The following is a 27,460-nucleotide window of genomic DNA, read 5'->3' as shown; positions in this document are numbered from 1 at the left end:
TTTTCCCGAATGAATTCTGTTTAAACGTAAACATGTTTACATCTACACTCTGTGTCTGTGTGCTTCGTTTAATATAAATTAATCGTATGACATTTCATGTCGCCGCTCAACTTTGTGCGCATGCGTCCTTTCAGTGGCATGAAGAGGCACGATGGCTGAAGAAAATGCCGTGCTGATGTCACTAGTGGAGGAATTTGTCTCGGGGTTGCAGGACAGCAAAGCCAAAGAGACAGCCTCAGGTGAAGAAATATGTTTACGATATGAGACTCTGTTGAATACTTTGTTTTACCGTTTCTTTTAAGTTGGTGAAAAGAGTATGGTGGTGAACTAGCTAACTTAGCATCTCAACATCCTGTTTCGTTATGAACTGGATGATACATGATTTTTTTTAATCAGCTGGTTGTTTTTCATACAAATGTGGAACAATTATACATCAAATACTGCTTTGTGGGGTTGACATATTTAAAAGAGAGTTCTGTTTCGCGTGGTTAAAGATTAAGTGCACGTTACTAGTTAGCATACTGTCAATGAACTCCGACCTTTTGACCCCTTTGAATTTACTTCCTGTTTCCGAGTGTACTCAAATGACGCATTTGTTTACTTTTGTGTGTTATGGTTTGGTTTTCAGGTGTAAAAAATAAAGAATTCACGGTTCTGCAACTGGTCGAAGCTTTGGGGTGAGCTGTTATTTTTTCTTCTACAATAGAATGGCAATTCTCTTTAGTTTTTTTATTTATTTATTTTTACACATTTCGACGAAACTTTATTTATATTTGACATGCAATTAGCTCGTGACCAGTCCAAGGTGCGCTTGGTCTCTGGCTCAGAACCAGAAAGATTCTAATATTGTAGTTGTTTTGTTACCATTTTAAAATAAGTTTAAACTTTTGTTTTGACTGTAGATTGAGTTTGACCAGCACTCATCCTCAAACTCGGGCCAGAGGAGTCAAACTGCTTTCGGAGGTCTTGGAGGACTGCTATGGGGACCTGACAAAGAAAGAAGGTGCCCTTTTTTATTTAATGGTTACAGCTGCGGATACTTTGGCCATTTCAGTTCGTGTGTCACAACCCAACGTTGCGCTGAAACGAAAATAAACTTAATATTGTCCTATTCCTTTATTCTGTTGGACTATAATATCTGTTTTTTCAGTGGAAGTCCTCGTAGCGTTCTACGAGAACCGGCTGAAAGACCACCATGTCACCACGCCACCCGTTTTACAGGGTCTCGGAATACTGGTTAGTGTTCGCTACACGTGTCTTTAATGATAGGTTTGTTCTAATCACACCATTTTACATTTGTCCTTTTTTTCCCCCAGACAAAATGCCCATTGTTGCCTCCTGGCGCAGCTATTTCAATATTAAAGTCTGTGTTTCAAGATGTCCATGTTCAGGTGAGTTGTTATTTGGGGAGGCCCACAAGAGGGATGCAAAATAAACCACACAAATTTATTTAACTGCTTTTTTAAAAATGTTTTTGCTTAGTCGTTGACGCTGCTTGACCGAGCAGCTGTCTATAAAATGCTCATCAACATAATGGACACAAGAGAGGCTGGTAATAATACTTATATTTTTGGACAGACGTCACTTTTTTGTGTGTTTAACTGCCACGTGTGTCCACAGAACTGAAAAATTTGGGGGCAGACTTTGTGTTCGGTTTTGTCCAGTCAATGGACGGCGAGAGGGACCCTCGCAACCTACTTTTAGCATTCCAAATTGCCAAGAAGATCGTCCACAGAGGTTACAATCTAGGTGAAAAAAATGGCAAACTAAAACTTTTAGGAGAAAGATGCCTATTGTTAACATTTTTTAATGTCAATGCAGGTACATTTTCAGAGGAACTTTTCGAAGTGACGTCCTGCTATTTCCCCATTGATTTCACTCCTGTAAGTTTCAGTTTTTTCACTGCTTTGGTGTACGCCTGCAGAAAGTATACAATAGTAATTAGTTCTCTATGAAGTAAGAATAAATCTGGAATAGAGACTAGTTGAGGAATTTCTTTATTTTTTTGCCAAATGGCCCAAATTGTTTGACCGACCATCCAAAAAAAATCATTCTAATCCATATTGCTGATCTTGTGTTGAAACCTTCATCCCAATTGAGTCAATTTAATACTTTTTGTTACAAATGAATTCTATTGGTCAGTGGTGTGATGGCTTTTTTTCCCCCAGCCCCCCAACGACCCACACGGTATCATGAGAGACGAACTGATTCAAGAACTGAGACAAGTTCTCGCGGGGACTCCCAAATTTGCCAAGGTATTGGCCTCCAAATCTCCAATTGACCACGTTCTGTCATGGCTGATTTCATTTCAATTGGCGATTTTCTTAGTTTCTGTTACCCCTCATCATTGAGAAGCTGGACTCGGATGTTCAGAGTGCCAAACTAGACTCCCTTCAGACCTTGGTGAGAACTCTCCCTCGTTCAGGGATAGGCCCGGTGCGCATTTTTGTTTATAGCTGTACCCAGTCATGACATTTTTATTTTTTTAGGGCGCTTGCGTGGCACTCTACGACCACAAAGACTTGGCGGAATTCCTCGAGGGTCTGTGGGCATCCCTGCGCAGAGAGGTTTGGCGTTGCACCATACGCGGTAAGGTTCCAAATATCTGGCTCAAGTTTGTTTTCCTTTCAGGTGTTTCAAACGTCGAGCGAAAAAATCGAGTCGGCGGGCCTGGCTGCCCTCACCGCCATCGCTTCCTGTCTTTCGCGCTCGGTTCTGGACTCGGCTTCTGAAGACGCCCTCAGCACTTTCCTGGATATGGTTATCAAAGGTCATTTATCGTTTGGAAATGTTTAAAACTTGACTGTCATAGCAAGAGTCAGCAAAGGAAACAGTTTGGTCAAAGTCCTCAGAATGGCCATTTTGGCTCCAAACTTGGCCGGCCACTCGTTGATGATCAAATGATGATTTTTTTCCAGACTGCAAGCATCACCTGTGCGAGCCAGACCTCAAGTTGGTGTGGCCCAGCGCCAAGCTCATGCAGGCTGCCTGCCGTGCCTCCTACAGGGCCAGTCACATCATAACGGCAGCAGTTATGCCCGCGCTCATTGAGCAATACAATAGCAGAAACCAGGTAGGTAGATATCAACATGATTGGACAACATGCAGTATTAGGGATGTCCCGATCACATATATTTGCATGTGAGCCGATTATGAATTTGGTAATATTTTTTTTATATTGGACGTCTATCACTATCAGTAGCAACCAATGGGATAATTCAAAAGGAAGTCATGCGTAACAAGAGATGATCTTTTTTTTAAACCTGATTCCAGGCCTCAGAAAATTGTGATCTGTTCCAATTTCCGATCATCATGGGTTCGGAGACATCCCTAATCAATATATAAATCCACGTGTCACCTTTTTGTTGCCTTTGAACAGTGTTCCCAAAGACGCACCCTATTAGAAGTCATGCAGAGGTTTATACAATCCGTAAAAAGCTGTGAATCTTCAGAAAAAGGTGAGTGACTTGACATCCTTCTTTCAGATTGCGAAGATGAAGTTTCACCATCTTAAAATGTCTCCTTTAATTCCACCCCGCATCAGAGGAACCAGTGCTTTCGGGCATCTGCTCGTCGTTGTGCTGCGTGGCCTTCGCCGCTCTATCGGAGACCAACGGCAGTCTTCAGGTCACCGCCACGCATGTGCTTCTTTCGCTAGCACGGCAAACGGGTGAGGCCCGCTTAACGCGGCAAAGAAAAAAAATGACCATTCATTCCCAAGCGAATCCTTGTATGTGTGTCTTTTCTTTTCTTTTTTTAAGGTCTGCTATCAAACTCGCAAATCGAGCTGGCCGTCGATCACTTGGCTCAACTAGTGCTGACGGAAGACGACGACCAAGTCAGGTCGGCGGACTTTTCCAGGTTTTTTGCGCCCAACTTACAACTGCCGTGCGTGACCGTCCTCGATCCCTGACAGCCTGGCAGTGGTGGCGTGCGCGGAAGGCCTGGCGGAACTGCACCCCACCGTTTTCATCACCAATATGATTCCGAGGATAAAGAAAGTGCTCTTTTCTGGTAACCCGCCCCATCAAGCATTTACAGGGATTTACGACCTACGACATGAAGTCCACTACATCACAGCTTCCGTTTAGCTAGCTAGCGCACAGAGCTAATGCGTGTTTTGTTTTGTTTTGGCCCCCAAATAAGAAATATTTTTACGTTCAGTGATTTAACCCCTGATATTTACTATATTTCCCCACGTAAAATCATTCATTTATCGTTTCCCATGCAGAGTCGATGGCGCAAGATGGAGATTCCTCGCAATGTAACCAACCTTTAGTGCGTCCGCGCTGTTTGTCCGCACTGGCGGCCATTTCCACAAAATCTAGTGTGGCTCAAGAGACCGTGCCTGTCCTCTTGGAAGTCCTCGCAGCGGCACATTCTGGTAAACATGTTTTCTTAACACGTGCAAAGTTTGACAGTATTGGCAAAAATAGTCATATTTTACAGAGAAGCGGCCTGGCTTCCTTCTCGTGTTTTTTTTTCTTTCTCTCGAAAGCACTCGGATCGTTAACGTCTCAATCGTCCCTTTGCAGGGGAAGCCGGTTTCTCATTGGAGGAGGCCGCGCTGGCGTGCCGGAGCCTAAAACGAGTCGCCGAGCGGGTGGAAGACGACCGGGACTCCGGGCGATGCTTCCACGACGCCGTCATCCCGCGGCTGCTGTCGCTCGCGCTGCAGGCGGCGCTTCTAGGTGCGTGAGAGCTCAATTTTTAACTTTTTTTAGATCTTGTGCGGGGATGGCGTCCTGATATTTTGATTTGGTTTCAGAGGAGAATTCATCTGCTCGTCACAGTCCTCTGGGGGATGACGCCGTTCTTTCCGGCATGGTGGATGTCGTCAGCACGGCCTGCTGCAGACTGCAACCTCTGTGAGTAAAAACGCCTGCTTAACCCGCCAATTACTCTACAATTGATCACCGAAATGAACATTTTAGTGCATATTTCGTCGGTATTGATAGAAGAAAATTGCATAGCCAGGTTTTGTTTGCAAAACCATATTTCCGCATTACAGTAACCCCACATTTTATTTCCCATTTCCCTACTTATTCACAAAATAATACTCAGTTGCCCTTATAGTCTAAACCACGTGTCAAAGTGGCGGCCCGGGGGCCAAATCTGGCCCACCGCGTCATCTTGTGCGGCCCGAAAAAGTAAATCATGAGTGCCGGCTTTCTGTTTTAGGATCAAATTAAAATGAAGAGTATAGATGTATATTACATTTCCTGATTTTCCCCCTTTTAATTATAATTGTAATTTTTTAATCATTTTTTTCAGTGTTTTTAGTTCAAAAATCATTCATCAAAAGCTAAAATAAACATTGTTTTAGACCTATAAAAAACTGATTATTCAGGGGCTTTTAATCCAGGTCTTTTAATCCATTTATTTAAAAAAAATCTTAATATTATATCTAAAATGGTCCGGCCCACGTGAAATCAAGTTGACATTAAAGCACGAGTCTGACACCCTTGGTCTAAACGGTGCTAGCCAATGAGTTAGCTTTGGTAAAAAAAATTAAAAAAATAAAAACTTGGGCAAACGAGGACATCTTTTTAAGCTTTCTGTAAATGTTTACTGTTTCTTGTCAGTGCGTTGCTCAAAAGTTTTAACTTCCTGTTGCGGTGTCTTGTCTCCTCTCGCTATTTTTAGACTGGCGGCCCAGACAGCCGTGCGATTTGCCTCGCTCTTCCTGGACGGTGACGTCTCCTTTTTGCCCGGGAACTCTCTCCCTTCACATATCAAGTTGCTTTCCAATGTACGCTCCAGACTCTGTTTACATTGTAAAAACGGGACATTTTGGATGGCGGATTGTACAAATGCCTCTACTCACTCATTCCTTGGGTTTGTGACACTAACTTGCCATCTTTTGTTCTTCCCAAAAGCAGCAGGGGGCGTCGTGGAGGCAGTCCCAGATGGTTTGTTTGCTGATGGCATGTGTGTGTTCGTTGCCTCGCAATGTAAGTCTCACCTAAATGCAATTTTTTGAACGAAATGAAAAGACGCCAATCAAATAATTCTTTTTATTGGTTTTCAGGTGGAGGTTCCCCAAATGGAGCGACTGCTTTCAGGCCTGGAAGAGATGAGCTACACTTGTAGCCACCCGATTTCATACACGTCCTCTGCCAAATGCTTCGCTGGCCTGGTCAACAAGATCCCTCAGGGTTAGTTTCTTTGTAAGCTAATTTTTTTGGGGGGTCAAAAAGTTGAAACAATGTTCCATTTAGGCGACGATCTGGACGCTCTACTTCAGAAGACAATCAGCAGAATCTTGAACGAGTTGAACTTGGAAGCTTCCAGTGGCCGAACGCGGGCATACACCTTCATGATTTGGGTACGTCGACAGGCACTTTTGCCAACGTGTTTTTTGGAGCGTCGTGAGTTTTCGTTTAATAATAATAAATAATAAAAATGTTCAATGTGTTGCAGGTGCATTGTACAGTAATCCCTCGAATATCGCGTTTTGGCTTCTGCTTACGAGTTTCAGTGTGGATTTTCACATTTTTATGAACTTTAAAAATATATATATTAATAATTAATAGCGGGAAAAAAATGGCAAAGAGGTGAATTTGCGATAGGTGAAGTTGCGATAATCGAGGGAAAACTGTATTCATATTTAGTAATATGTATTACTAAATGGCTTTTGTCTCCAGGTTACTAAGGCTCTGCTTCTTCGTTACCACCCAGCGTACTCGACACTGACGGACAAGGTACCAACTATTTTAGTAGCGTAAGCTGGGAGAGTAAAGCTCATACCATATCAAATTGTATTCCTCTCTTTATTTTCCTCCCTTTTCAGCTTTTCTCACTGCTGGAAGACGGCCAACTGGGTCCCGCGGCGGCCGAAGACTTTTCGCTACTGATGTGCGACTCGCCAGACGTGCTGAACCGCACTTGCCACGCCGACGTGCGCATCATGTACCGCCAGCGCTTCTTTAGTGAGAATTCCGCCAAGTTGGTGCAAGGGTTCAACGCGGCGGCGCAAGGTGACATTTTGACAAACATCTTTTTTTTGGTAGGTCGTTAACGTGTTGTTAAGACAAAAGAAAGGCCTTCTCATTTTACACAGAACAATTGCAAACAATACATTCCTACCTTATCGTTGGTGTGAGAGTAACTATAGTGATTTATTTTTTATTTTTTCCCTCCTCCAGAGAAGAAACCCAACTACCTGAAGGCTCTGTCCAACATAGTCAACAAACTACCAAAACAGGTCCAAGTGACCGAACTCCCATCGGTGAGGCAACAACACAAGAAGCCACAGTTCTCTGTACTTTGTGATTCCAACATGTGTTTTTGTGTGTGTCTATCCAGCTGCTGGCACTCTTGCTGGAGGCTTTGACGTATCCCGACCAAGGCGTCCAGCTGTCCACTCTGTCCTGCCTGGAGCCCGTCATCGCCGACCCGCCGCCGGCGCTGGTCCGACAGCTGGAGGCTTTGGTGGGAAGGCTCCTGCGCCTCACGTCCAGTCCTGCCATGGTTGGTCACAACTCTTAGCTAGAACTGTGTCGAACAAAAATATTTAAAAAAAAATAGCAACATAGCATATGACATAGAGATACGCTGGAACCCATTCAGGGAAAATGGCCGCCACACTTTACCTATAAGTAGACCTGTGGGAAAGCTCTCAGGTATATTATATATATTTTTTGTGCTTTATTTTAAAACGCTTTTGCAATTGCTCCGCACCAGCACTTTTTGTTTATTTCAGAATCAGTTTTGTTGTTTTTGAAATTCATTTACAATCAGCACTTCATTTTGGATGGCCAATTATTAAAAACAGGTGCTCAATTAACGACCTCGAACACCCCCGGCCGGCAATATAGTCTGTTTGGAAAAGAAAAAAAAAAGTGTCTGTTAATTTTCTTTTCCGCTTTAATCCATCAAAGTGATGAATTATTTTTTGACTCTAAAGAGGTTTAACGCTTTATAGTGCAAGTGACTATTTTGGGTTATTTAAAAATATATATTTTCCAACTAAAAATAAGTGTATTTTATTTTAAAGTTACAAACAAATACAATAAGAATGAGATTAAAGAAATTAAAATGAATAAAAACAAATGCACACTCTTTGCAACACTTGACTGTATTTAACTCATTCCGTGACATAGCTAGACATCCTATTCATTTAAACAGAAAACTTGCTCACGTTCAGTGCCATTGACGACACTAGACGACCAATCACTTTTGGCTGGGAGGCGTTCATTTGCCCCTGCCAGACTAAAAGGATTGGACGTCTAACAATGTCCATGCAACAAGCGAGTTAAATGAGCGTGCAGGTTCGATCACCAATTTTGTTATACGCAGCTTTGTATTATGACAATAAAGGCTTTTGATTTGATTTGATTAAAAAAAAAATGAAATCCTAATACGGCTGTCTTTCAGAACGTGAAGATCGCCTCACTGCGTTGCATCCACGCTCTTTCCCGCTTCCCCGAACACGAGGTAAGATGAATCGAAGCCAAAGCAGTACCAGTGGTAACCGCTAGGGTTAATTGAGATGTCCTAGCTAAAGCCTCGTCGTCAATTTCCACTCGCAGGTGTTGCCATTTCGGGCTAGAGTGCTTCGAGCCTTGGCCAAACCGCTGGACGACAAAAAGAGGCTCGTCAGAAACGAGGCGGTTCAGGCACGAGGAGCGTGGTAGGGATGCAGTCCAAATAAATTCGCATTATTTGGAAAATTCAGCTACACTTTATATTTTTCTCAGTGCTCAGATCATTTTTTTTCCCTTCAAGGTTCTTCTTAGGAAGTCCTGGTGGAAGGTGATTCTTATTCTCGTCAAAAATAACCATCCACGTTCCAAGAATAAAGAAGAGTCAAGTCCTACATTCACACTTCCTTATTTCACTGCAGATTTTTTTGCCTTTCTGCTAAAATTTCACATTGCCATAACGCACAACTGAGGGAAAAAAAGACAGATTAACATTTACGTAAATGTGTAACAAGCAGTTTTCTTGTTGAATGTGCGTCCTCCGACGAATGTAATGAGTGAGTAGGACCTTAAAATATTATTTAATCTTTTAACCATGGATTAAAGTCAAGAAAAGTTGACTGAAACTTTTTTTTTCCATTTGTGGTCATAAATGTGTTTCAGATTTTTTTATGGATCACAAAATGCAGCACAGTAAGTTTTTTTATTAAAAAGAACGCAATTGAATAGAGCACAGCTCTTTTTGGGGGTGGGTATCCGTCACAGGTTGTCATGGCAACCAATTGCTCCCTCGTTAATTCACAGGTTTGGAATGTTGTTTCTTTTCCCCCCAACTTTGGCAACAACTCTCTTATTAATTTGTGCAGATATGCATCACATCATACACAAAAACACTAACATATTTTCAACTCATAAAAATCAATTGTCCTGTTTTTCCACTATAAAGTGTCATCAGTGCAAAAAAATTCAGTCCAGTGAAAATTTGCAATAGAAACACCATCAACACTCACTTTATAATTTGTGATGTAATTTAAAAAAAAAAACTCCTTAACTGTCCGCCCACAAAATCATTTCCGATTATGATTTCATACTCTTCGCTTTTAACAATCCGACTGCTCTGATATGACCCATGACAAAAACAGGCTTAACAACCCACAGGTGCAACAAATTGCTCTGATTCAATTTGCCCTTCCCCCGAAAAGTGAACTTACACTTGCCGCTATTGATGTGAAATACTTTGAAGAAAAAAAAGAGACTGATAATGTGATGCAAAGATAGCCCATATGTGCTAACATGTCCGCTAACATTTGAGGATGTCTTCTCAAGTCTTCCACTAGGCACAAAGGTGGTCCAAACTAGACCGGCGGCTCGTTGATTTTCCTCAAGTCGCGTCGGTAGGCGGACGACAACGATCTTCAAGAAGCAGATGATGGAGAAAAACACCTAAGACCTTCTCAAAAAACAGCATTGTTGTGTTGAGGTATGACATTTAAAAGCCTAATCAGATGGCCACGGGGTCTCTCTTGGATAACGTCCAGTCCCATAAAATGCCATTTCCCGTCGCAGGATGGCTGGAGGGTAGCAGAACACGTGTAAACCAATGGCTGGAAAACCAAAAAATGACACAAGGACGAACGGTCAATGCAACTTTGTCAGGTTGTTTCGTCTCAGTACAGGAACGGAAAGAAGTCCACCAACCTTTGAGTCTCCACCCCAAGCAAGCGCTTCCAATTATCCATCTTCCCAAAATGATATGGATTTTTGAACACCTAAAAGGCAAGCACACCTTTTTATTATTCAATTTCCCAGTCTTTAGCCATCCGTTAGCTTAAACGGCTAGTTGTGCGCATTTTGCCTCCAAATTCATTCATTTTCTAAACCGCTATTGCGCGGGGGTGCTGGAGCCTATCCAGCTGACTTCGGGGGACACCAGGCGGACAACCATTCGCTTATAAAATAGCAGCCTGCTAACCTTTATGCTACATGTCTGCACTGAGTGTTTTTTTTTTGCATTACGTTCCAATAATATGGTGCATATTTTGATAAAATATGCTTGCTGTGCAATGTGCCTGCAGAAAGAAAAATTTTACAGTGAGCTATTTTAAATCATCTGATTCTCAGAAAAGCTTTATCCTCACTAGGGTCGTGGGGGTGCTGGAGCCTATCCCAGCTGACTTTGGGCCAGAGGTGGGGGACACCCTGAAACAACCAATCATAGTTAGGGGCAATTTAGAGTGTCCAATCAGCCTACCATGCATATCTTTGGATTATGGGAGGAAACTGGTGTACTCAAAGAAAACCCATGCAGGCCCGGGGAGGACATGCAACCTGGATTTGAACCCAGAACCCCAAAGCTGTGAGGCGGACGGACTAACCACTCAATTTGCCGGGCAGCCCTGCCTCCAAATTAAACCCTTTTATTTATTTTATTATTTTTATTCAAAAGGATCGCTGCCACCCGGTGAATCCACCGCCGTGTTTGTTTACCTTCCCCTGCAACTGGAGTCTTTTTCTCTCTTTGCTATTAACATGGCGCTCCACGCTGGTCTCCCCTCGGCTGATGAGCGCCGCGTGCCACAGAGTCAAACCTCCCAGAGCCACGGCCACAGAACTGGGAGAAAGCACCGGGTCGGGGGAGGGGGTTTACTTAACGGGCCCTCGTTGAAGGCAATTGAGCTCACCTTGTCAGCACCCACAGAAAGATGACGCATTTGTGGCCCGTGGTTTCAGTGGACGTAAAAGCCGGCGGAGGAGTCTGAAAATAACTCTGAGGACACAAAAAAAAAATTCAACCGTGTATATGTATTGTAAAAAAATAATGCTCCTTTTTATATTGCCACAATTAATAGTCCTCTACTTGCAAATTTTTGAATTCTTAAGTAGAAACAGGAAGGTTAACATTTCAAATCATAATGCAAAAACAACATGGGACAGTAATTTAAGATTTAAAACAACAAACTTAGACAACAATATAAGTCTCCACACTTGATGGGCTGTTTTCAAGACATGCCCACTTAAGCCATATGCAAAGGAAGAAGAAGAAAGGACACGCCCATAGGCATGGCAAAAGTCCTCCCTTTTAAGTAATTGAAGGAATTCCACAGTTCGTAGTAGCCAGGCCGATACGCTATTTGAAAATACACATTATTATAAAAAATGAAAAAAATAACGAACAAAGTATATGTAGTGTTCTTCTCGTTTTTAGTCTTTGTTTTTAGATATGTTTTTTTGTCCATGTCTACACAGTCCGATGGGATAGGTTTAAAAATACTATATATTTCATCCCATTTGCTATTTGTTAGGCTTCATGGCATAAATAACAATAAATAGTACCTCCACAGCACTGTAGGCCTGCAGGAACATTTCTTTGCTGCTGACGCTGCAGTAGATGCAGCCTAAAGTCATGTAGAGGCAGAAGGAGAAAAAGTAGCGGTGGTTGAAATGGCCCACGCAGTTGTTGAGCCAAGCTGGTGGAGAGGAGTTAATCTACAACAATTCACAAGGTTGAAAATAGCTTGTTTTTTAGCTTATTGTAGAATGATTTTCTGACCCACGTATCAATCATTGTTATATAGCCATATCGTTGGCAATGTATCGCAAATCCAATTTTTTTAATGTGTGTTTTAATTGGAATCTGTTTTTTTTTAAACAGACATATTTGTTGTTTTTTAAACAAGGATACGACAGTGATGGTCCATCTTTAAGACACAGCTGGAACACAAGCAGAGTAAACATGAGTTAAAAAGTTGTTCATAGCCAACTAGATTATTATAAAGGATGACAATTTTTTTAAGAATATAATAACAACATACGTGTTGCAGATGCTGCAGTGGTGCGTCCTGGCCGGTTTTGGATTGATACATTTCTTACAAATGGAGACGGAAGGAAGGTGGATATCGTCCTTGAAGAAATAAAGGACAAAACATTATGTAAAGGTGAGAACTGGAGAGTTAAAAAGTGCAACTTATAGTCCAGAAAATGCAGCAAATTGAATTCACCTTAAACCACCATGTTCAAACGTGTCCTTATTGTGATGGATCATCTTATTATTATTGCTACGCTACCTTGGGCGGATATCCCGGAGAGGTGGTGGTGGCCTTGTAATAATGGAAGACCACCATCACCAGGAGCCAGTGTCCGCAGCACAGATGCCAGGCGATCCAGATCACGCCGTACGTGCCGAAGATGGTGGGGAGGACGTACGCGTAGACGATGGCCACCACCGAGCTCGTCAGGAGGACCACCAGAGTCACAAACACCTGGAGGTAAAACAACTCACATCAGCTAGTAGTCACGCTCCATCTAGCGTTAAAGCCGAGCCAACGTAGGCTGAATTTAAGCTTCTTGTGTGGGCCAACATCTTGTCATTGAAATGTTCCTGGCAAGAGATGGTACTCACCACGCCAAACCAGCGAGTCACCCTGTCCACGATCCAGTACACGGGTTCAAAGGCGCAGTCGATCAAGGTATCCGAGTTGTTCAGGCTGTTGTAGTAAAGGGATTTGAGCAGCAGCTTGGCGTAGCGACGCAGCCTGGCGAGGCGCGCCAGACGGCCGCGACCGCCCGTCTTGGGACGGCACCAGGGCAGCGCCAGTCGCATGGCCCGCGAGAGATGGCGACTCCAGCCGCCGCCCACGCGCATCCCAGCGTAGCCACCGGGCCCGCACGCCTCGCCTTCCAAACACACGCAAACAAAGAGACAGGCGCACCAACAGTTAGAGACGCAGGCGGCGTAAAATAGGAGTTCTTCGTAACGCAGCCGGACAACGAGGGATGTTTCCATGTTGGGCGCCGGTGCGGGAATGTAGACGGCGGGTCGTCTGCCAGTCAAAGAGAATGACGACTTTGAAAGCAAAAAAATCAGATGAATAATTCACAGGTCCAAAACCAGTAGGCAGATGGAAAGTGGTAACCCAGTAAGAAGGATCTACAAAGACGGTGAATGTCTTGAAGGAAAAAAAATGGGGCTACCCGATCCCGGCGTATTATTTACATATATTAAATGTTTTTTTTTTTGTTCTTTGGGACGGCATTACTTATGCGAGGCCAGGGAAAGTCCTACTTGAAGTCCTACACTTTCATCATTACATGATTTTTTAATGAAGTATTATTATGGAATTGGGTTTTTTTGCCCAAAGTAAGCGACCTAAATAGATTCTAATAGATTAAACTGAAATTCTTGCCTAAACTAGTCAGCAATTCTAAAATGACTTTCCTATATTGTTGTTGTTGTTTTTTAATTAATTTCTACCCTTGACATTATTATACATTTTATCACTTTAGACAAGAGGCCCGGGGGTGGGGAGACCCAACACCTTTATTCCTGTGGTATGTCTATTATCTAACTAAATTCACTGATCAACCTTCTGTTCTATCGTTTCTCGAGTCAAACATCCTGTTAGTGTTAGCCACATGCTATCTGCCCACACAGAACCCCCTCAAATCGTCTAGATTAAGGCCGTTTAAGTACACTTTACAACACAATTCTTAATGCTGACATACATTACCTGGTCAGGTGAACGGTGTACACATTCAGATAAGGTGACAGCCTCGGGGTCACGTCATATTTGGAGGATTTCCGTACATTTTGACATGGGTTTCAAAAGGAGCTGATGCTACAGAGATCGTCTATTTGATAAGCGCCACTCAGCGAGCAGGAATATTTTCTTCGATTTGAAACCCTTTGCGTTCTAAATGATTTGAAAAATTAAATTCTTTTGAAATTAAGGTTGATATTTTGATAAATTCTGCAGAGTTTATTTTTTTCTGAGTAGTTAAGCGTAAAAGCCAGAGGCAACGCATCAGCTAGCAACACATCACGCTATTGCATAATCTTTGGCGGTGAGGGAAGGTTCTGTTTCAAGATGGCCGCGTTTACAAACGTTGCAGAGTCTGACTTTTCACATCTAGTGATATATACATGTTATCTCTAGTCTATATGTCATATGATCATTGAAAATGGCTGCGGTGATTTGGTAAGATGGTTTTCATTAAACTGAAATAAAAACAATGTTAGCACAGTTTGATTTGATAGTCAGATTTAGCAAATTGTCGCCGTCTGTTTGCCTATCTAGCAAGGTGTCCATCCCGAGTCGAAAAGTTTTTCGGGGGTGTGCAAACATGCATTTTTTTCATGAGGTTATTTGTCAAATGTGACCACCGGTCTTTGCACAAAAATGAATACGTACGAGTTGTTGTGGTTATTCTGGTCAGATACACCTAAACCTCAACTGCTTTCATTATCTATAATTCACCTCGCCGCCAAGGGTTAAAATAGGGTTAAAATAAAACGTATAAACACAAAACAATGGCATACGTGGACCCAAAAAATAGCACTACTATTAAAGTAAAAAATAAAACAAAAATTCCAGAGTGGGAAATACTTGAATATCTTATTTTTCATAATTGATCTCACTGTAATTTTGAATCACACATCTTCATCTAAGTAGAATAAGTAAATTTGTATTAATAAATAGTGCAAAAAAAGAAATGCATTTGTATTTGATGATTAATATTATTCATTTGCGCTCCTCCAGGCGTTCCAGATGGCGCAAATATGACGCCGAGCTGCAGCGAGCCCGCGTGGAAGCCATTCCACTGGAATTCTCCGATTCCCATCCCCTCAAACCCATTTTGGTGAGTATGCAATTTCTTGGCTGTAAAGTCCAAAACAAACCATGTTTTTTTCTTTTCTCTCTCTAAATTGAAATCTTTTTTTTTTTCAGGTGACCGACAGCAAACCTCGGCGGGGGACTCGCAAAGGCAGCACCTCCTCTTCGTCGTCGTCCTCTTCCTCCGTGCCGCCGGACCCCCTCACCTCCATGTTGGACGGAAGCGATCCGCTGTCCGTCTTCGCGGCGGAAAGTCCGCCCGCCGCACACCATGCTTCTGCTGGGGTTTGCTTGCTGTTTTACAATCCTCACTGAAACGTTTCATCAGAAATGATCCAAAATCATTCCACGCTGAAGCTTTATGTAGCACCCCTATCATTTAGGGCGTGTCAAACTCACTTTTCATTTGGTATGTCTGCCAAATAGAATTGACAGGGTGTCCCCCGAGTCAGCTGGGATAGGCCTCAGCACCCCCCGTGACCCTAATGAGGATAAAGCGGCTCAGAAAATAAGAGGAGCTTTTCTGATAGTCCCTCTGTCATTTATTGACATTTAAAAAATGATCTTTTTGTGTGTCTTCATAGCAAATATTATCCTGTATTTGTGAGATTTTTATTTATTTATTTATTTTTATTTTTTTAAACTACATTTTACAATTGTTTTTATTTTTTAATGTAATTTTTATTTTATTATTTTATTAAAACAAAATTGTATTGTTTTTATTTTTTGAATTTTTAAAATATTTTTTTAAATAATATTTTTGTTATTTTTAAAAATGAGTATTTATTTTAAAAAGGGAAAAAAGCTAAAGTCTGCATTTGAATTTGATCACGAAACACAAAGTCGACACACGATTTACTTTTACTTAGTGATGAGTCTTTGACACTTGTGCATTCATGTTAATTTATGTAAGTTTATGTATTTTTGTGCTTGCAGGATGCGAGGAAGAAAGGAGAAAAGGAGGAGGAGCATGTCGGCGCAGACTTTGAACCGTGGTCCATGAGGAGAGGAGAAATCCTGGCCAGGTTCACCACCACTGAAAAACTTTCAATCGTAAGTCGTCCTCAAAACATATGATATATGAGCATCCCGAGCTAATTTTTCTTCATTTTTTTTTTTTTTAGAATCTGTGCATGGGCTCTGACAGCGGTAAGCAATGCATTTTTTGTATCGTCGCATGACAGGATTCAAACACGTCAATTGTTTCGTCATAGGAACGTGAAAGGAATGACCAAAATGATATTTTCTTCTCTTTTTAACCGTCTTCACATTTCCGTGCACGGACTGGATAGCAAACTCCCCGAATCCCGGCGCGTCGGCCGTCTCGGAGAAAGTCCGCACTCGACTGGAGGAACTGGACGACCTGGAAGAAGGTTCCCAGAGAGAGCTGCTCAATCTGTCCCAGCAGGAATACGCCAACCGCATCGAGGAGCTCAACCAGTCCCTGAAAGAGGCGTGGGCCGCAGACCAGAAGGTCAAAGCCCTGAAGATCGTCATCCAGGTAAAACGCACCGAGTCGAAACATTTGAGTGGGAAACGAATTGAATTGTTTGTTTGTTCCCGTCCACGCGACGGCAGTGCGCCAAGCTTCTGTCTGACACGTCCGTCATCCGCTTTTACCCCAGCAAGTTTGTCCTCATCACCGACATACTCGACACTTTTGGTACGTAGAAACCACCTTTTAGGAAAAAAATTGTCAGCAGTTTCCTCTATTGAATATTTGAGATATAGTACATATAAGCACATTTTCACCTGATTTGGTTGTCCAATGCATTTCAAGTGGGAGGGTTGGCAGCGAATGAACAAAAGGGCATTAAAGGGGCTAATATTGATATCCAATTGTAACCATAGTAATTTAACAGGATCCTTTTAGATGCTGCATGTGTACCAGTGTCAATATATTGGTTTAACTCTACATTTTTTTGCTTATTTTCTATTTTGGTGGTGTATTATTTTTTATTTTTTATTTTTTTCCTGCCTAGGTCGGCTTGTGTACGACAGAATTTGGACCCTGTGTTCGGACCCTAGACCTTTACCAGGTATGAATTCCATCTTTTTGGGGTGAATACCTTGTCATACATACGGGCATCCAGTAGGGGGCGAGTTTCCAGCTTGACTTTGTTGTTGTTGTTTCCAGAATCGTTCACAGTGGACGATGTCAACGACACGGCCAAGGAGACGTGCCTCAACTGGTTCTTCAAGATCGCTTCCATTCGAGAACTCATCCCTCGACTGTATCCCCCAAAATTGTGGTTTCTGCGCTCTTTTTCAAACGGCCTTTTCATAAGTTGATATCCTTGACAATTGTTGCACACAGATACGTGGAAGCCTCTATTTTGAAGTGCAATCGCTTCTTAAACCAAGGGTGAGTCATCCGAATTGGATTGCTTCCGGGGGACAGGGCTCTTATTTCCAACATAACCTTTGCCACTCCCCCCAGCGCCATTCAGGAGACCCTCCCGCGGCTTACCGCCATGGTCAGGGGGATCGGAGACCCTTTGGTGGCGGCCTACACTCGAGCTTACCTTTGCAGGGTACAAATATACTTTTGTCCATTTTAGATTAGATTAGATAACTTTATTTATCCTGTATTCGGGAAATTTCACTGTCAGTAGCAAGAGGGTGTATATATACATATATATATACACATATATATATATATATATACATATATATATATATACATATATATATATACATATATATACATATATACATATATATATATATGTATATATATATATATATATATATATATATATATATATATATATACATATATACATATATATATATACATACACATATATGCACATGTATACATACAGTTGGTCTTTTAGATGATGCTGATCTGGTCTGAGGGATGACTTTTTTTTTTCTCCACACAAAGGTGGGCATAGAAGTGGCCCCCAGCCTGAGAGACATCCTGAAACGGAGCTTCTTCGACTTCCTGGGAACCTTCCGACAAATGGGCGGGGAGGCCGTGGGTGGGCAGCTGCTGGCCCAGAGGGTGGAAATGCCCGAGTACCTGACTCTCTATTCGCCCGCCATCAACTGGATCCTGCAGTGTAGTGCTTACAGAGCCCCCGAGGTGCCCACTCGCCGCCATACAAGGCAACGGTGGCCATTTTGTTTTCTTTCTTTTTTTCCATAGTGACGCGTTTTGTTTGTTTGTTTTTTTTCCCCTCCAGTCTCGCCTCACCGAGATGACGGAGCGATGCAAGAAGCTGGGCAACAAGTGAGTAACAAGAGTCGGAGATGCGAAGAAAGATGACAAGTTTTGACCCCGCTGGAATTTCCAAACCACAGCGCTTTGCTGCTCAATTCGGTCATGCGAGCCTTCCGAGCCGAGTTCGTGGCCGCCAGAGCCGCCGACTTCATCGCCATGATCAAGGACTGCGACGAAGCCGGATTCCCCAAGGTGGGTGGGAGCAATGGCTTATCGCGGGATCCCCTTAAACCAAACGGAAAGCCGATCAAGGGTGTCCAAACCGCAGCCCATTTTCAATTAGCTTGCAGCAAAGGAGGAAAACATTGAATTCAAAATTCTATAATTGGGTCTATAGATCGTCGTAGAGGGTAGCCATCGAATTGATAACTTAAAATCATGCCTATTTTAAAAAGCACATTCCAATTCCCATCCTCTCTTCACAATTGATTTTTCTCACGGGCAAAAGTTTGGACACCCTTGAACTCCCTCGTCCCCAAATTTCAAGAAAGTCCACCAAAATGCCTGTCCACAAATGTCCTCCACCGCTAGCATTTGTTATTCGGATCTCTGGGACGCTGCCTGGCCTGCGCCGACCCTCCCGAATCGGAACGCTTGACCATCCTCAACGAAGCCTGGAAAGTCATCACCAAAGTCCGCAATCCTCGGGTAGCAGACCAAAAGACCACGACGCCATTTTTGAGACATTTTCCAACCATTGTACAAACTAACTTTGTTTCTTGGATGCGCAGGATTACGTCAACTGCGCCGAGATCTGGGTGGAGTTCACCTGCCGACATTTCACGGTGAGCAATGCCGCCGTTTTGGGACCTTGGGGGAAATACCCCACGAGGGGAACCAATGAATTGTGTCGCCCGAAAGAAACGCGAGGCCAACACGGTCCTGGGAGACGTCATCAAACACATGACGCCCGATCGGGCCTTCGAGGACGCCTACGCTCAGGTTTGGACGCCGTTGTCGTTTTGCCATCCCATCATGGTGGGGCCGCCCTCCTGGCCTAACTGGAACTTGTCCACTTAGCTCCAGTCCGTGATCGGGAAGATCCTCTCCCACTACCACGACTTCTCCGTCCTATTTTCCATGGTAAGGCAATACCAGCGTGGGAAATATGGCTTTGGCCAATCCTCCTTTTTTTCGGGGCAAAAACATTTTACACCAGAATTGCAGTAGTCAGGAAATCATGTTCAATAAAATGGATAAAAAATAGATAATGAAAAGCAGCTTCCTGCTGTGAATTGAAATGACTTTAATTGACTGCCATCCCTCCCACTTTCTTGCAATGTGACCTGACCTAGAAATTTCCCCTGACTCCATATAAAGTTACCCTAAATGGCCAAAATTTTATGACACATCAACGGAATGTAGTTAATCCAGATGACCAATGTCTACTTTTGGTAAGGAGCCACGTATTTCTCAATGTCCCTCGTTTGTGTGTTTGTGGTCGTAGGAGCGCTTCCTCCCATTTCTGGACATGTTCCAGAAGGACAGCGTCAGGGTGGAGGTGTGCCGGTCCATCACCGAGGTCTTCATCAAGTAAGATCCGCGTGCCCGCCTTTTGGAAGACTGGCAATGGCACAAAATGTAAGCTGACTCCAACCTTCAGACAGCAGTTGGAGCCAACGCGAGACCCCGTCATCCTCAACGCCATGATGCACATCTGCAAGGCCATGCACGACTCCGTCAAGTGAGACAAATAATAATAATAATAATAATATAGTGGTGTCAGGTGAATGAGATTGAAAAAGCATTTGTTGCTATGTTTTACAGCGCGCTCACTTTGGAGGATGAAAAACGATCTTTGTCCGTGCTGATCATCGGCTTTATGCGCATGGTGAGGTACATTTTTACTTATTTGGAGTGCATCACAATTCCTTTGATAAGTAATAACATCCGGGTAAGGGTATTTATAAAAAAAAAAGTAAAAAAAAACATTAGTCTTTTTTTAAACTTTTTTAGTGCATCATGCATGACAATTCCTTTAAGTATTAACATCAGGGTATTTATAAAATATAAAAAAGCAAACATTAGAATTTTATTTTTACTTTTTTGAGTGTGTCATGCATGCCAATTCCTTTGATAAGTACAAACATCAGGGTATTTATTTAAAAAAATTAAAAAACGTTAGTCTTTTTATTTTTACTTTTTTAGTGCGTCACACATGCCAATTCCTATAAGTACTAACATCAGGGTAGTATTTATAAAAAATATATATCAAAAAAACGTGTCTTTTATTTTTACTTTTTTGAGTGTGTCACACATGCCAATTCCTTTCATAAGTACTAACGGTGTTTATAAAAAATATAAAATAAACAAGCATGTACATGGAATTTGGATAAATACATGAAATTACTGCATACCTACATTATTTATATACCACTAGAATTCTCACTTTTCATTTTCATTAAAGAAAATACTATTACTTTAAGATCATGTTTAAATCCTATTTTTTTTTACCTGATTGGTTGCCCTTGAGGGCGCTGGACGTCCAATCCATTTTTTTTTCTTTTTCTGATGCTTAGGTTTCCTTCGGCCGTGACTTTGAGCAGCAGTTGAGTTTTTGCGTGGAGGCCCGAGCCACCTTCTGCAACCTGGAGCCGGTTCTGGTGCAGCTCATTCATGTCAGTCTGAAATCCGGCGACAAACGCACGCCGCTTTATTATTTATTTATTTTTTTTAACCCCAAATTGATCCCATTTTCGATTAGACGGTGAATAAACTGGCGATGGAGACGAGAAGAGTGATGAAGGGAACTCACTCTCGGAAAACGGCGGCTTTCGTGCGGGTGAGCCTCGTCCTCCCAATTCTTCACATTTCTGTGAACCCACGTTAACGGATGGCTTTTCTCTCCAGGCGTGCGCCGCTTACAGTTTCATCACCATCCCATCGCTCGCCAGCATCTTCAGTCGTCTCCACCTTTACCTGTTGTCCGGCCAGGTGGCGCTGTCCAATCAGTGTCTATCTCAGGGTGCGCGGCTTGCTTTGTCCTTTTGGTTGTCCCGCTCCTGGCCTTATCTTTCTGCTCTGCCCCCTAGCGGACGCTTTCTTGAAAGCGGCGGTGGGTCTCCTGACCGAAGTTCCACGCAGCATCAGCGTGGAGGGCAAGGCTCGATCTTCGGAGACTTTCCTGCTCGACTTCATCGCCAACTTCCTGTCCACCCTCCTTGTCGTCCCGGTAATTAAAAAAAAATGAATGTTGTTTGCCACGGCGCATCTTTGCGAAAATGGCTGCCGTCACCAAAACAATAGTACAGTAATACCAACCTTTTGTTTTTTGTTAATATTAATATTTTGGACTGCACTATGTCAGACGGTTGGTTCGCGGGCCGCATTAACGTCAACTCGATTTCATGTAGGCTGGACCATTTTAGATATAATATTTATATATTTTTTATTTTTATAAATGGATTAAAACAACTGGATTAAAAGCCCTGAATATTCAGTTTTTTATAGATCTAAAACAATGTTTATTTGAGCTTTTTATTATATATATTTTTAGATTTTACAAAATGATTTTTGAACTAAAAACACAGAAAAAATGGATTAAAAAATGACAATTATTGATTTAAAAGGGGAAAATCAGCAAATTTAATATACATTTGTACTCTTCATTTGAATTTGATCCTAAAACAGAAAGTCGGCACTCATGATTTACTTTCTCGAGCCGCACAAAATGATGCGGCGGGTCAGATTTGGCCCCCGGGCCGCCACTTTGACACCTGTCCAATAGACATTACGGTAAATGTATTCATAAACAAATGTAATGACGTTTGCAGGACCACCCAGAACACGGCGTGCTCTACTTAGTCCGCGGCGTGCTGAACGTGGTGCAGGATTACACGTGGGAGGACAACGGCGACGCCAAAGTGCGCGTTTACGTGGGCGCACTCCCCCTGCTGGCCGCCATGAGCCAGGAGACTTACCTGTACGCCATTCCGCAAGGTAAACAAACATGTATTGCACCATTTTTTAAATGGTTGTTTTAAGGAAGGCCACTTTTAAAAAAAAAAAATGCTTTGGGCCTGTGCTCGTTTTGGGGTTCGGTTGTATTTTCTCAGTGGACTCCAACGAGACCCTTTACGGAGGAGACCCAAAGTTCCTGTCGGAGATTGACAAGCTGTGCGAGACCCTGATCGGGCAGATCCTGGACCACCTGAAGGCTCTCGGTCGGGAAGAGGTGAGGAGGAGAAAAAAAATGGAGTTTTTTTGGATTTCCCTTTTAATTGGTCGTCTTTTGACAGAGCACGCGCCGCCAAAGCGCCCTGGCCTTCTCCCTCTTTTGCGTCCTGCTCGCCCACGGCGACCTGAGGAACAACAAGCTGAGCCAGCTGGCCGTCAACCTTTGGAACCTAAGCCACAAACACGGACACTGCGAGACGCGCGTCTCCGTGAGTTAAGACGCAAACAACGGCGACGGTTCTCGGGATGTCTCCAGAACCCGCTTTTGTCCCGCCTCTCTCCGCTCTCCGTCTAGGTCCGGACGCTGGAACACATGAAGCGCCAGGCCCTGCAGGCCGACATGTCCCACCTGACGGACGCCATCCACAGGCTGGCGTTGACGTCCCGCACCTGACGACTTTTCCCCCCGCCAGAACGCCACTAGCGCTAATTACGTAACACTTGAGCTCATTTTGATTGAAAAGCATCTTTCCCGTCCAAGGCAAGTCGTTCGCAATCATTTTTTTGTCGCTCTTGTGAGGTTCTAATTCCGAGTCGCAGACTTTTTGTTCCTTTTTTTTTTAAACGAACGTCGCCTTCTCACCTGCTTTCTTAACTGTGTAAACTTTCACCAGCTTTGACTCTCTTGACATTATTTCTATATTTATCGTCGTATCAGTAATATTTATACAATCATGCTAGTTCTCGTTTCGGAAAGAAAATGGACAGGACAACATGAGATTCGCATCAATCTCAATCCTCTTAGTTTATTGACTCCGTTAGTGTATCGGGGAAAAGGCAAGCAGCCTTTTCTTTTTGGAAAACAAATAAAAAAACAAAAAAAAGCAGTGACTACTGATGGCCAAAAGAAAAGAAAATTCACCCCCCCCAAAAAATTCTTAAGCTGTGTGAGGAGTCTCTTTGGAAATTATTTTAGTTGTCTAGCTTTAATTTGTCACAGCGGTACAAGAGTAAAAAAAAAAAGATGGTATGCTACGCTAACCCGCCTCTTTTGACAATACTGTTAAACCTCCCACTTCAAATGAATAGGACATCAATAGTAGTCCACCAGTTAACAAAACATACAAGTGCTCTCCTATGTTGACTTGAAAAAAATGATGCTTAAATACGAGAAAGGTGTCTGAATGTAATTGTATGCTGTAGTTTTTTTTTTTTTTTTTGACTTACATGGCACGTATATCGATAACAATTCACACGCGTACACTTCAAATCTATGGATAATTTAAGTTTTGGCTTAACCAGAGCTCTCGTGGCCAAAAGAACAAGTCGTTTGCCACCCTAGAAAAAGCGATAAGTGGTCTCGTTAGCGCAAAAACGGGCAAATTTAAATGATGACCAACACTTTTGACAAAAATGCGCAACGACCTCGCAAAAAAACTGTAAGAAAACAGTGTGAAGAAATGACCGTGGCGTCTACAAGCGCATCGATTCAAACCCAATACTCGCTGAACACTGTCCAAACATAAAAGTAATCATTCAATAAACGATTGGACCGCGCTTTAATGCAATCTGACGAGTTAGAAGTGAATGGGTGCGATGACGAGGGGGGCATAAAGTGCGACACTTGGCGCCCCCGACTGGGTAAAGCTGGCCCACTTTTCCCCCCCTTTTGTTTTGCGTGTTTTGTCGCTGTGGCTCAATCCAGCTCGATGGGGCTGCTGTCCTCCCGGGCCTCCTCGCCATCGTCTTCCTCGCCGGCGCCCATCAGGCTGTTGAGCAAGTTTCCTGCCACGGCGAAAAACGGGGACAACTCGGTGAGCGCGTTGGACGGAGGACGATGGCGGCGTCCCGGGCGACGACTCACCTAGCAGGCCGCCGTACGACGGAGATTGTTTGGGGGGGACGCCGAAGAAAAGCTGTCCTATTCTGTCCAGGTACTGCGGCGAAGACCAGCGCGTAAGCGGACATTTGCGGACGGCCGGCGACGGACGACAGGCGCTCACCTCGTTGTACATGGGGTCCCTCTTCAGTGAAGGTTGATATTGCTCACATAACACTGTGAAAACGGTTAATTTACCCCTGAAAAGAGGAACATTTTGAGATGTAGACATTTTAAATGGAGCTATTTTAACATACAGCGATTAAAAAGTTGACATTTAACAAAAGTTGCAAAGTAGTAACTACGTGAGCTGCCATATTTAACATCTTGGATTTTTAAAAGTGAATAATGTTGCTTTTAAAGGAACAAGAAATGAGATTGCTTTACGTTACGTGTCAAAGTGGCGGCCCGGGGGCCAAATCTGGCTCGCCGCATCATTTTGTTTGGCCCGGGAAAGTCAATCATGAGTGCTGATTTTCTGTTTTAGGATCAAATTAAAATGAAGAGTATAGATGTATATTAAATTTCCTGATTTTCCCCATTTTAAATCAATTATTGTCATTTTTAATCATTTTTTTCTGTGTTTTTAGTTCAAAAATCATTTTGTAAAATCTAAAAATATATAAAAAAGCTAAAATAAACTGTTTTAGATCTATAAAAAACTGAATATTCTGGGCTTTTAATCCAGTTCTTTTAATCAATTTATTTAAAAAAAATCTAAATATTATATCGAAAATGGTCTGGCCCATGTGAAATTGAGTTGATGTTATCGCGGCCCGCGAACCAACCCGATTCTGACACCCTTGCTTTAAGTAATTTACATTTTTTTTAAGTTTAGCTGTACTTGGCACTCATGGCTGCCATTGACAGCGCTCCAACTCCAATCCGTTACGAGCGGATTGGACGCCCAGGGCACAGTCGTGGGCGGCCAATGAAATCAAAGAATGCGTGAAAGGGTCCAATAGGGCTTTAACTCACCCATCCACTGCCAGCAGCAGAAACCAGATAAAGTTAAGGAGGGGCTGAACGAATGGCGGACCCCTCTCTATGGACGGGTGTTTTTCTGTGTACGTGCTAAACACGACGGAAGCGCTGCTTTTGTTCTTCAGGCACAGGAACCTGTCAAATAAAGGTGACATTTGCAACAGCGCGCATTTCATCCTCAAGACCGACACTCACTGTAGGACTGCCTGGGCCACAAACATGTCCACCTCGCTGCGGAAACCTCGGGAAGACGAGTACTCCACCAACATTTGCGCGCAACCCTCCCCGTCATACGAGTGCAGGAAGTGGTACCGGGATTCGCTGTAGTTTTCCTCTGCGGGGGGGAAACGCGTGACTTCCACCGAGCGGTAGACTCTGTCGGACTGGTCGCCACGTGGGGGATTGAATATCTGGCGGGTACCTTTCCACAACGTGATGGCTAGCAGTTGATGTAACTTGGGATTCCCCAACTTGCCGGAGCCCCCCGTGGACCATTTCAAGGCTCTGGACACAAAGGCGACTCGTTCCGGAGAGTTCTGATCCATCTGGCCGAACAGCTTGGCCAGACTTTCTGCTCGGCGAACGAGACAACTTCAACCGACGGCCCAACGCGTCAATTGAGGGTGGCGGCGTTAGCGGAACGCTCACCTAAAATATCTTCTTCCACTTTGCCGTCGGACTTCTCCAGCACCTCCAGGACGAGCATGGAGAGATCAGCTGCACTATTTTGCTGTGCAAAAATAAGATAACATACTTCACTGCAGAGCTGGGTGCGTTATTGCATTAATGAGAGAATACACTTGCTTATAGACAACTGTTATTCGTTTTTTTTAATAAACAGGGCTAAAGATTGAGAATCTCTGCTTGCTGCCATTCCAGAGTGATGTTACATTTCTAAAGAAGAGCATTACCTGGTTATAGCTGAAGAAGAGAAGGGCGCCGTTGTACATCAGCTCCCGGGCTTCACTGTGTTTTGCCTGTGACATGTACCTGAGGACAGGTAGGATATTTACACTTCAATGTATGTAAAGTCAATTCGTGCGGACCAGGTGATGTTTATATATTTATATATAGTGAATGCTAATTTTGACCTCAACCAATAAAAGGGAGAGTAGCTGCTTATAAACTTTACAATTTACTACAAACCACCCCCAAAGTGTACCTATATCTTTCATTCAGTTAGTTCATACACCGTTTACAGGAAGTGCTTTAAGTTAGACGTGAAAAGGAAAGTCAAGGTAGGACAGTACACTTGGCTACATGGCACATCTGCATAGCAAAGCGTTTATTATGCGCTAATAATCTCAACAGAAATCTTTTTCACACTCATAACACATCAACGTATGTTATATTCGTGTTGTTGAGTAAGTCTACATGGAAACTTCCATAGCTTAGTTCCTAAACATGTTGTAATGCTGCTAGCTAGCTAACACTTCGCGAGTAGCCCTTTTTTTAAGACAGTCGAGTGACTCCTCTGTCGCCCAATCAAATTAGCCTAAACCACATGGGTGGGCGGGCCCATGCTGACATTCGTCCAATCGTATTCGAGAGTGTGAGAATCAAGGTAGGCGTTAGAGCGATTTACAACACGGCAGGCCTCGAGTTGCTAGCAACGGCAATCCAGGGCGTAATAGTATTTTCTTACCTAAAAAATAACGTCCTATACATCTGGTGTGCTTCATAGTAATCCCCCTTTTCCACGCTGGCTCGCAGTTTGCCTTCGACCCTCTGTACGCCTCCACGGTTTCTCCCACTGGAGCACCTCAGAGACTCCTGCTCCGACATCGTCGTAGCTCCGCAACGGTGCTGACTGACTGCCCCAATTGTTGACAGCGGAAACCGGAAGATATCAAGACAAACTTGAGCATCTTCGCCTGCCGTAGCTACTTACCGGTAAGCAAAGCTCATTTATTGCAACTCAGACATTATACGAAACAAATAACAATCCCATCAATTGCACTGTAGACATTTTAAAAACCAAAAAAGTGGTGGTGCCTCGACTTTAGAATCTTACTTGTAGGCCGTAACCAGGGTCTGTTTTTAATTCATTTTTGTGTAATTACCGTAACTTCGTAATATCGCATTGGGCTCCACTATGTATTTATAATTATACAAAAAAATATACTATTATATACGTATTACTTTTTACTTTTATACCTGCAGTACTTCAAGTGTACACTAGAGGGCAGCAAATACAGTGGTGCCAAATGAAGAC

General features: G+C 43.1%; 4 protein-coding genes across 6 annotated transcripts; 2 read left to right on the top strand and 2 right to left on the bottom strand.

Moving 5' to 3' along the window:
- Positions 1 to 107: 107 nt before the first annotated feature.
- On the top strand, positions 108 to 9,041 carry mms19 (MMS19 homolog, cytosolic iron-sulfur assembly component). Its single transcript, XM_077625918.1, has 31 exons — positions 108 to 239; positions 629 to 677; positions 903 to 1,003; positions 1,151 to 1,236; positions 1,317 to 1,391; positions 1,483 to 1,552; positions 1,621 to 1,749; positions 1,822 to 1,883; positions 2,169 to 2,255; positions 2,329 to 2,403; positions 2,490 to 2,567; positions 2,632 to 2,770; positions 2,919 to 3,073; positions 3,380 to 3,458; positions 3,545 to 3,670; positions 3,762 to 3,843; positions 3,917 to 4,014; positions 4,232 to 4,384; positions 4,536 to 4,691; positions 4,769 to 4,868; positions 5,647 to 5,752; positions 5,883 to 5,954; positions 6,032 to 6,158; positions 6,222 to 6,328; positions 6,648 to 6,704; positions 6,794 to 6,980; positions 7,149 to 7,231; positions 7,309 to 7,473; positions 8,380 to 8,439; positions 8,535 to 8,635; positions 8,731 to 9,041. Exons 1-31 carry the CDS (start codon positions 152 to 154, stop codon positions 8,759 to 8,761), a joined length of 3,084 nt encoding a protein of 1,027 aa, XP_077482044.1. The 5' UTR covers positions 108 to 151; the 3' UTR covers positions 8,762 to 9,041.
- Positions 9,042 to 9,141: 100 nt separating this feature from the next.
- On the bottom strand, positions 9,142 to 14,287 carry zdhhc16b (zDHHC palmitoyltransferase 16b). Of its 2 annotated transcripts, XM_077625914.1 has the most exons (10): positions 13,934 to 14,287; positions 12,826 to 13,100; positions 12,491 to 12,685; positions 12,239 to 12,327; positions 12,109 to 12,137; positions 11,760 to 11,893; positions 11,108 to 11,193; positions 10,914 to 11,037; positions 10,125 to 10,195; positions 9,142 to 10,030 (listed from the first exon to the last, which is right to left on the bottom strand). In XM_077625914.1, the coding sequence occupies exons 2-10, from the start codon at positions 13,066 to 13,068 to the stop codon at positions 9,928 to 9,930; spliced, it is 1,074 nt and encodes a 357-aa protein (XP_077482040.1). In that variant the 5' UTR covers positions 13,069 to 13,100; positions 13,934 to 14,287; the 3' UTR covers positions 9,142 to 9,927. The 2 variants fall into 2 exon arrangements, with proteins under 2 accessions (XP_077482040.1, XP_077482039.1); XM_077625913.1 differs by lacking the exon at positions 13,934 to 14,287 and having other exon boundaries at positions 12,826 to 13,630.
- vps35l (VPS35 endosomal protein sorting factor like) lies at positions 14,267 to 23,608 on the top strand. 2 transcript variants are annotated; one of them, XM_077625909.1, is made up of 29 exons: positions 14,267 to 14,401; positions 14,963 to 15,062; positions 15,152 to 15,322; positions 15,974 to 16,090; positions 16,162 to 16,186; positions 16,330 to 16,538; positions 16,616 to 16,700; positions 17,020 to 17,076; positions 17,175 to 17,271; positions 17,355 to 17,402; positions 17,478 to 17,571; positions 17,928 to 18,128; positions 18,229 to 18,275; positions 18,347 to 18,458; positions 18,798 to 18,914; positions 18,998 to 19,051; positions 19,128 to 19,208; positions 19,287 to 19,349; positions 19,714 to 19,799; positions 19,870 to 19,950; positions 20,034 to 20,097; positions 20,786 to 20,884; positions 20,971 to 21,048; positions 21,117 to 21,231; positions 21,299 to 21,438; positions 22,040 to 22,205; positions 22,322 to 22,440; positions 22,505 to 22,651; positions 22,738 to 23,608. In XM_077625909.1, exons 1-29 carry the CDS (start codon positions 14,385 to 14,387, stop codon positions 22,834 to 22,836), a joined length of 2,889 nt encoding a protein of 962 aa, XP_077482035.1. In that variant the 5' UTR covers positions 14,267 to 14,384; the 3' UTR covers positions 22,837 to 23,608. The 2 variants fall into 2 exon arrangements, with proteins under 2 accessions (XP_077482035.1, XP_077482036.1); XM_077625910.1 differs by lacking the exon at positions 14,267 to 14,401 and adding an exon at positions 14,486 to 14,504.
- Positions 23,163 to 27,089, bottom strand: get4 (guided entry of tail-anchored proteins factor 4). The gene is made up of 9 exons (XM_077625916.1): positions 26,891 to 27,089; positions 26,157 to 26,235; positions 25,894 to 25,975; positions 25,667 to 25,816; positions 25,441 to 25,579; positions 25,240 to 25,380; positions 24,386 to 24,461; positions 24,247 to 24,319; positions 23,163 to 24,167 (listed from the first exon to the last, which is right to left on the bottom strand). The coding sequence occupies exons 1-9, from the start codon at positions 27,028 to 27,030 to the stop codon at positions 24,079 to 24,081; spliced, it is 969 nt and encodes a 322-aa protein (XP_077482042.1). The 5' UTR covers positions 27,031 to 27,089; the 3' UTR covers positions 23,163 to 24,078.
- Between the last annotated feature and the right edge of the window lie 371 nt (positions 27,090 to 27,460).

This window comes from Stigmatopora argus, chromosome 18 (genome assembly GCF_051989625.1).
Source record: "Stigmatopora argus isolate UIUO_Sarg chromosome 18, RoL_Sarg_1.0, whole genome shotgun sequence".
NCBI lineage: Eukaryota > Metazoa > Chordata > Actinopteri > Syngnathiformes > Syngnathidae > Stigmatopora > Stigmatopora argus.
This window is presented reverse-complemented; position numbering and strand designations above follow the sequence as displayed.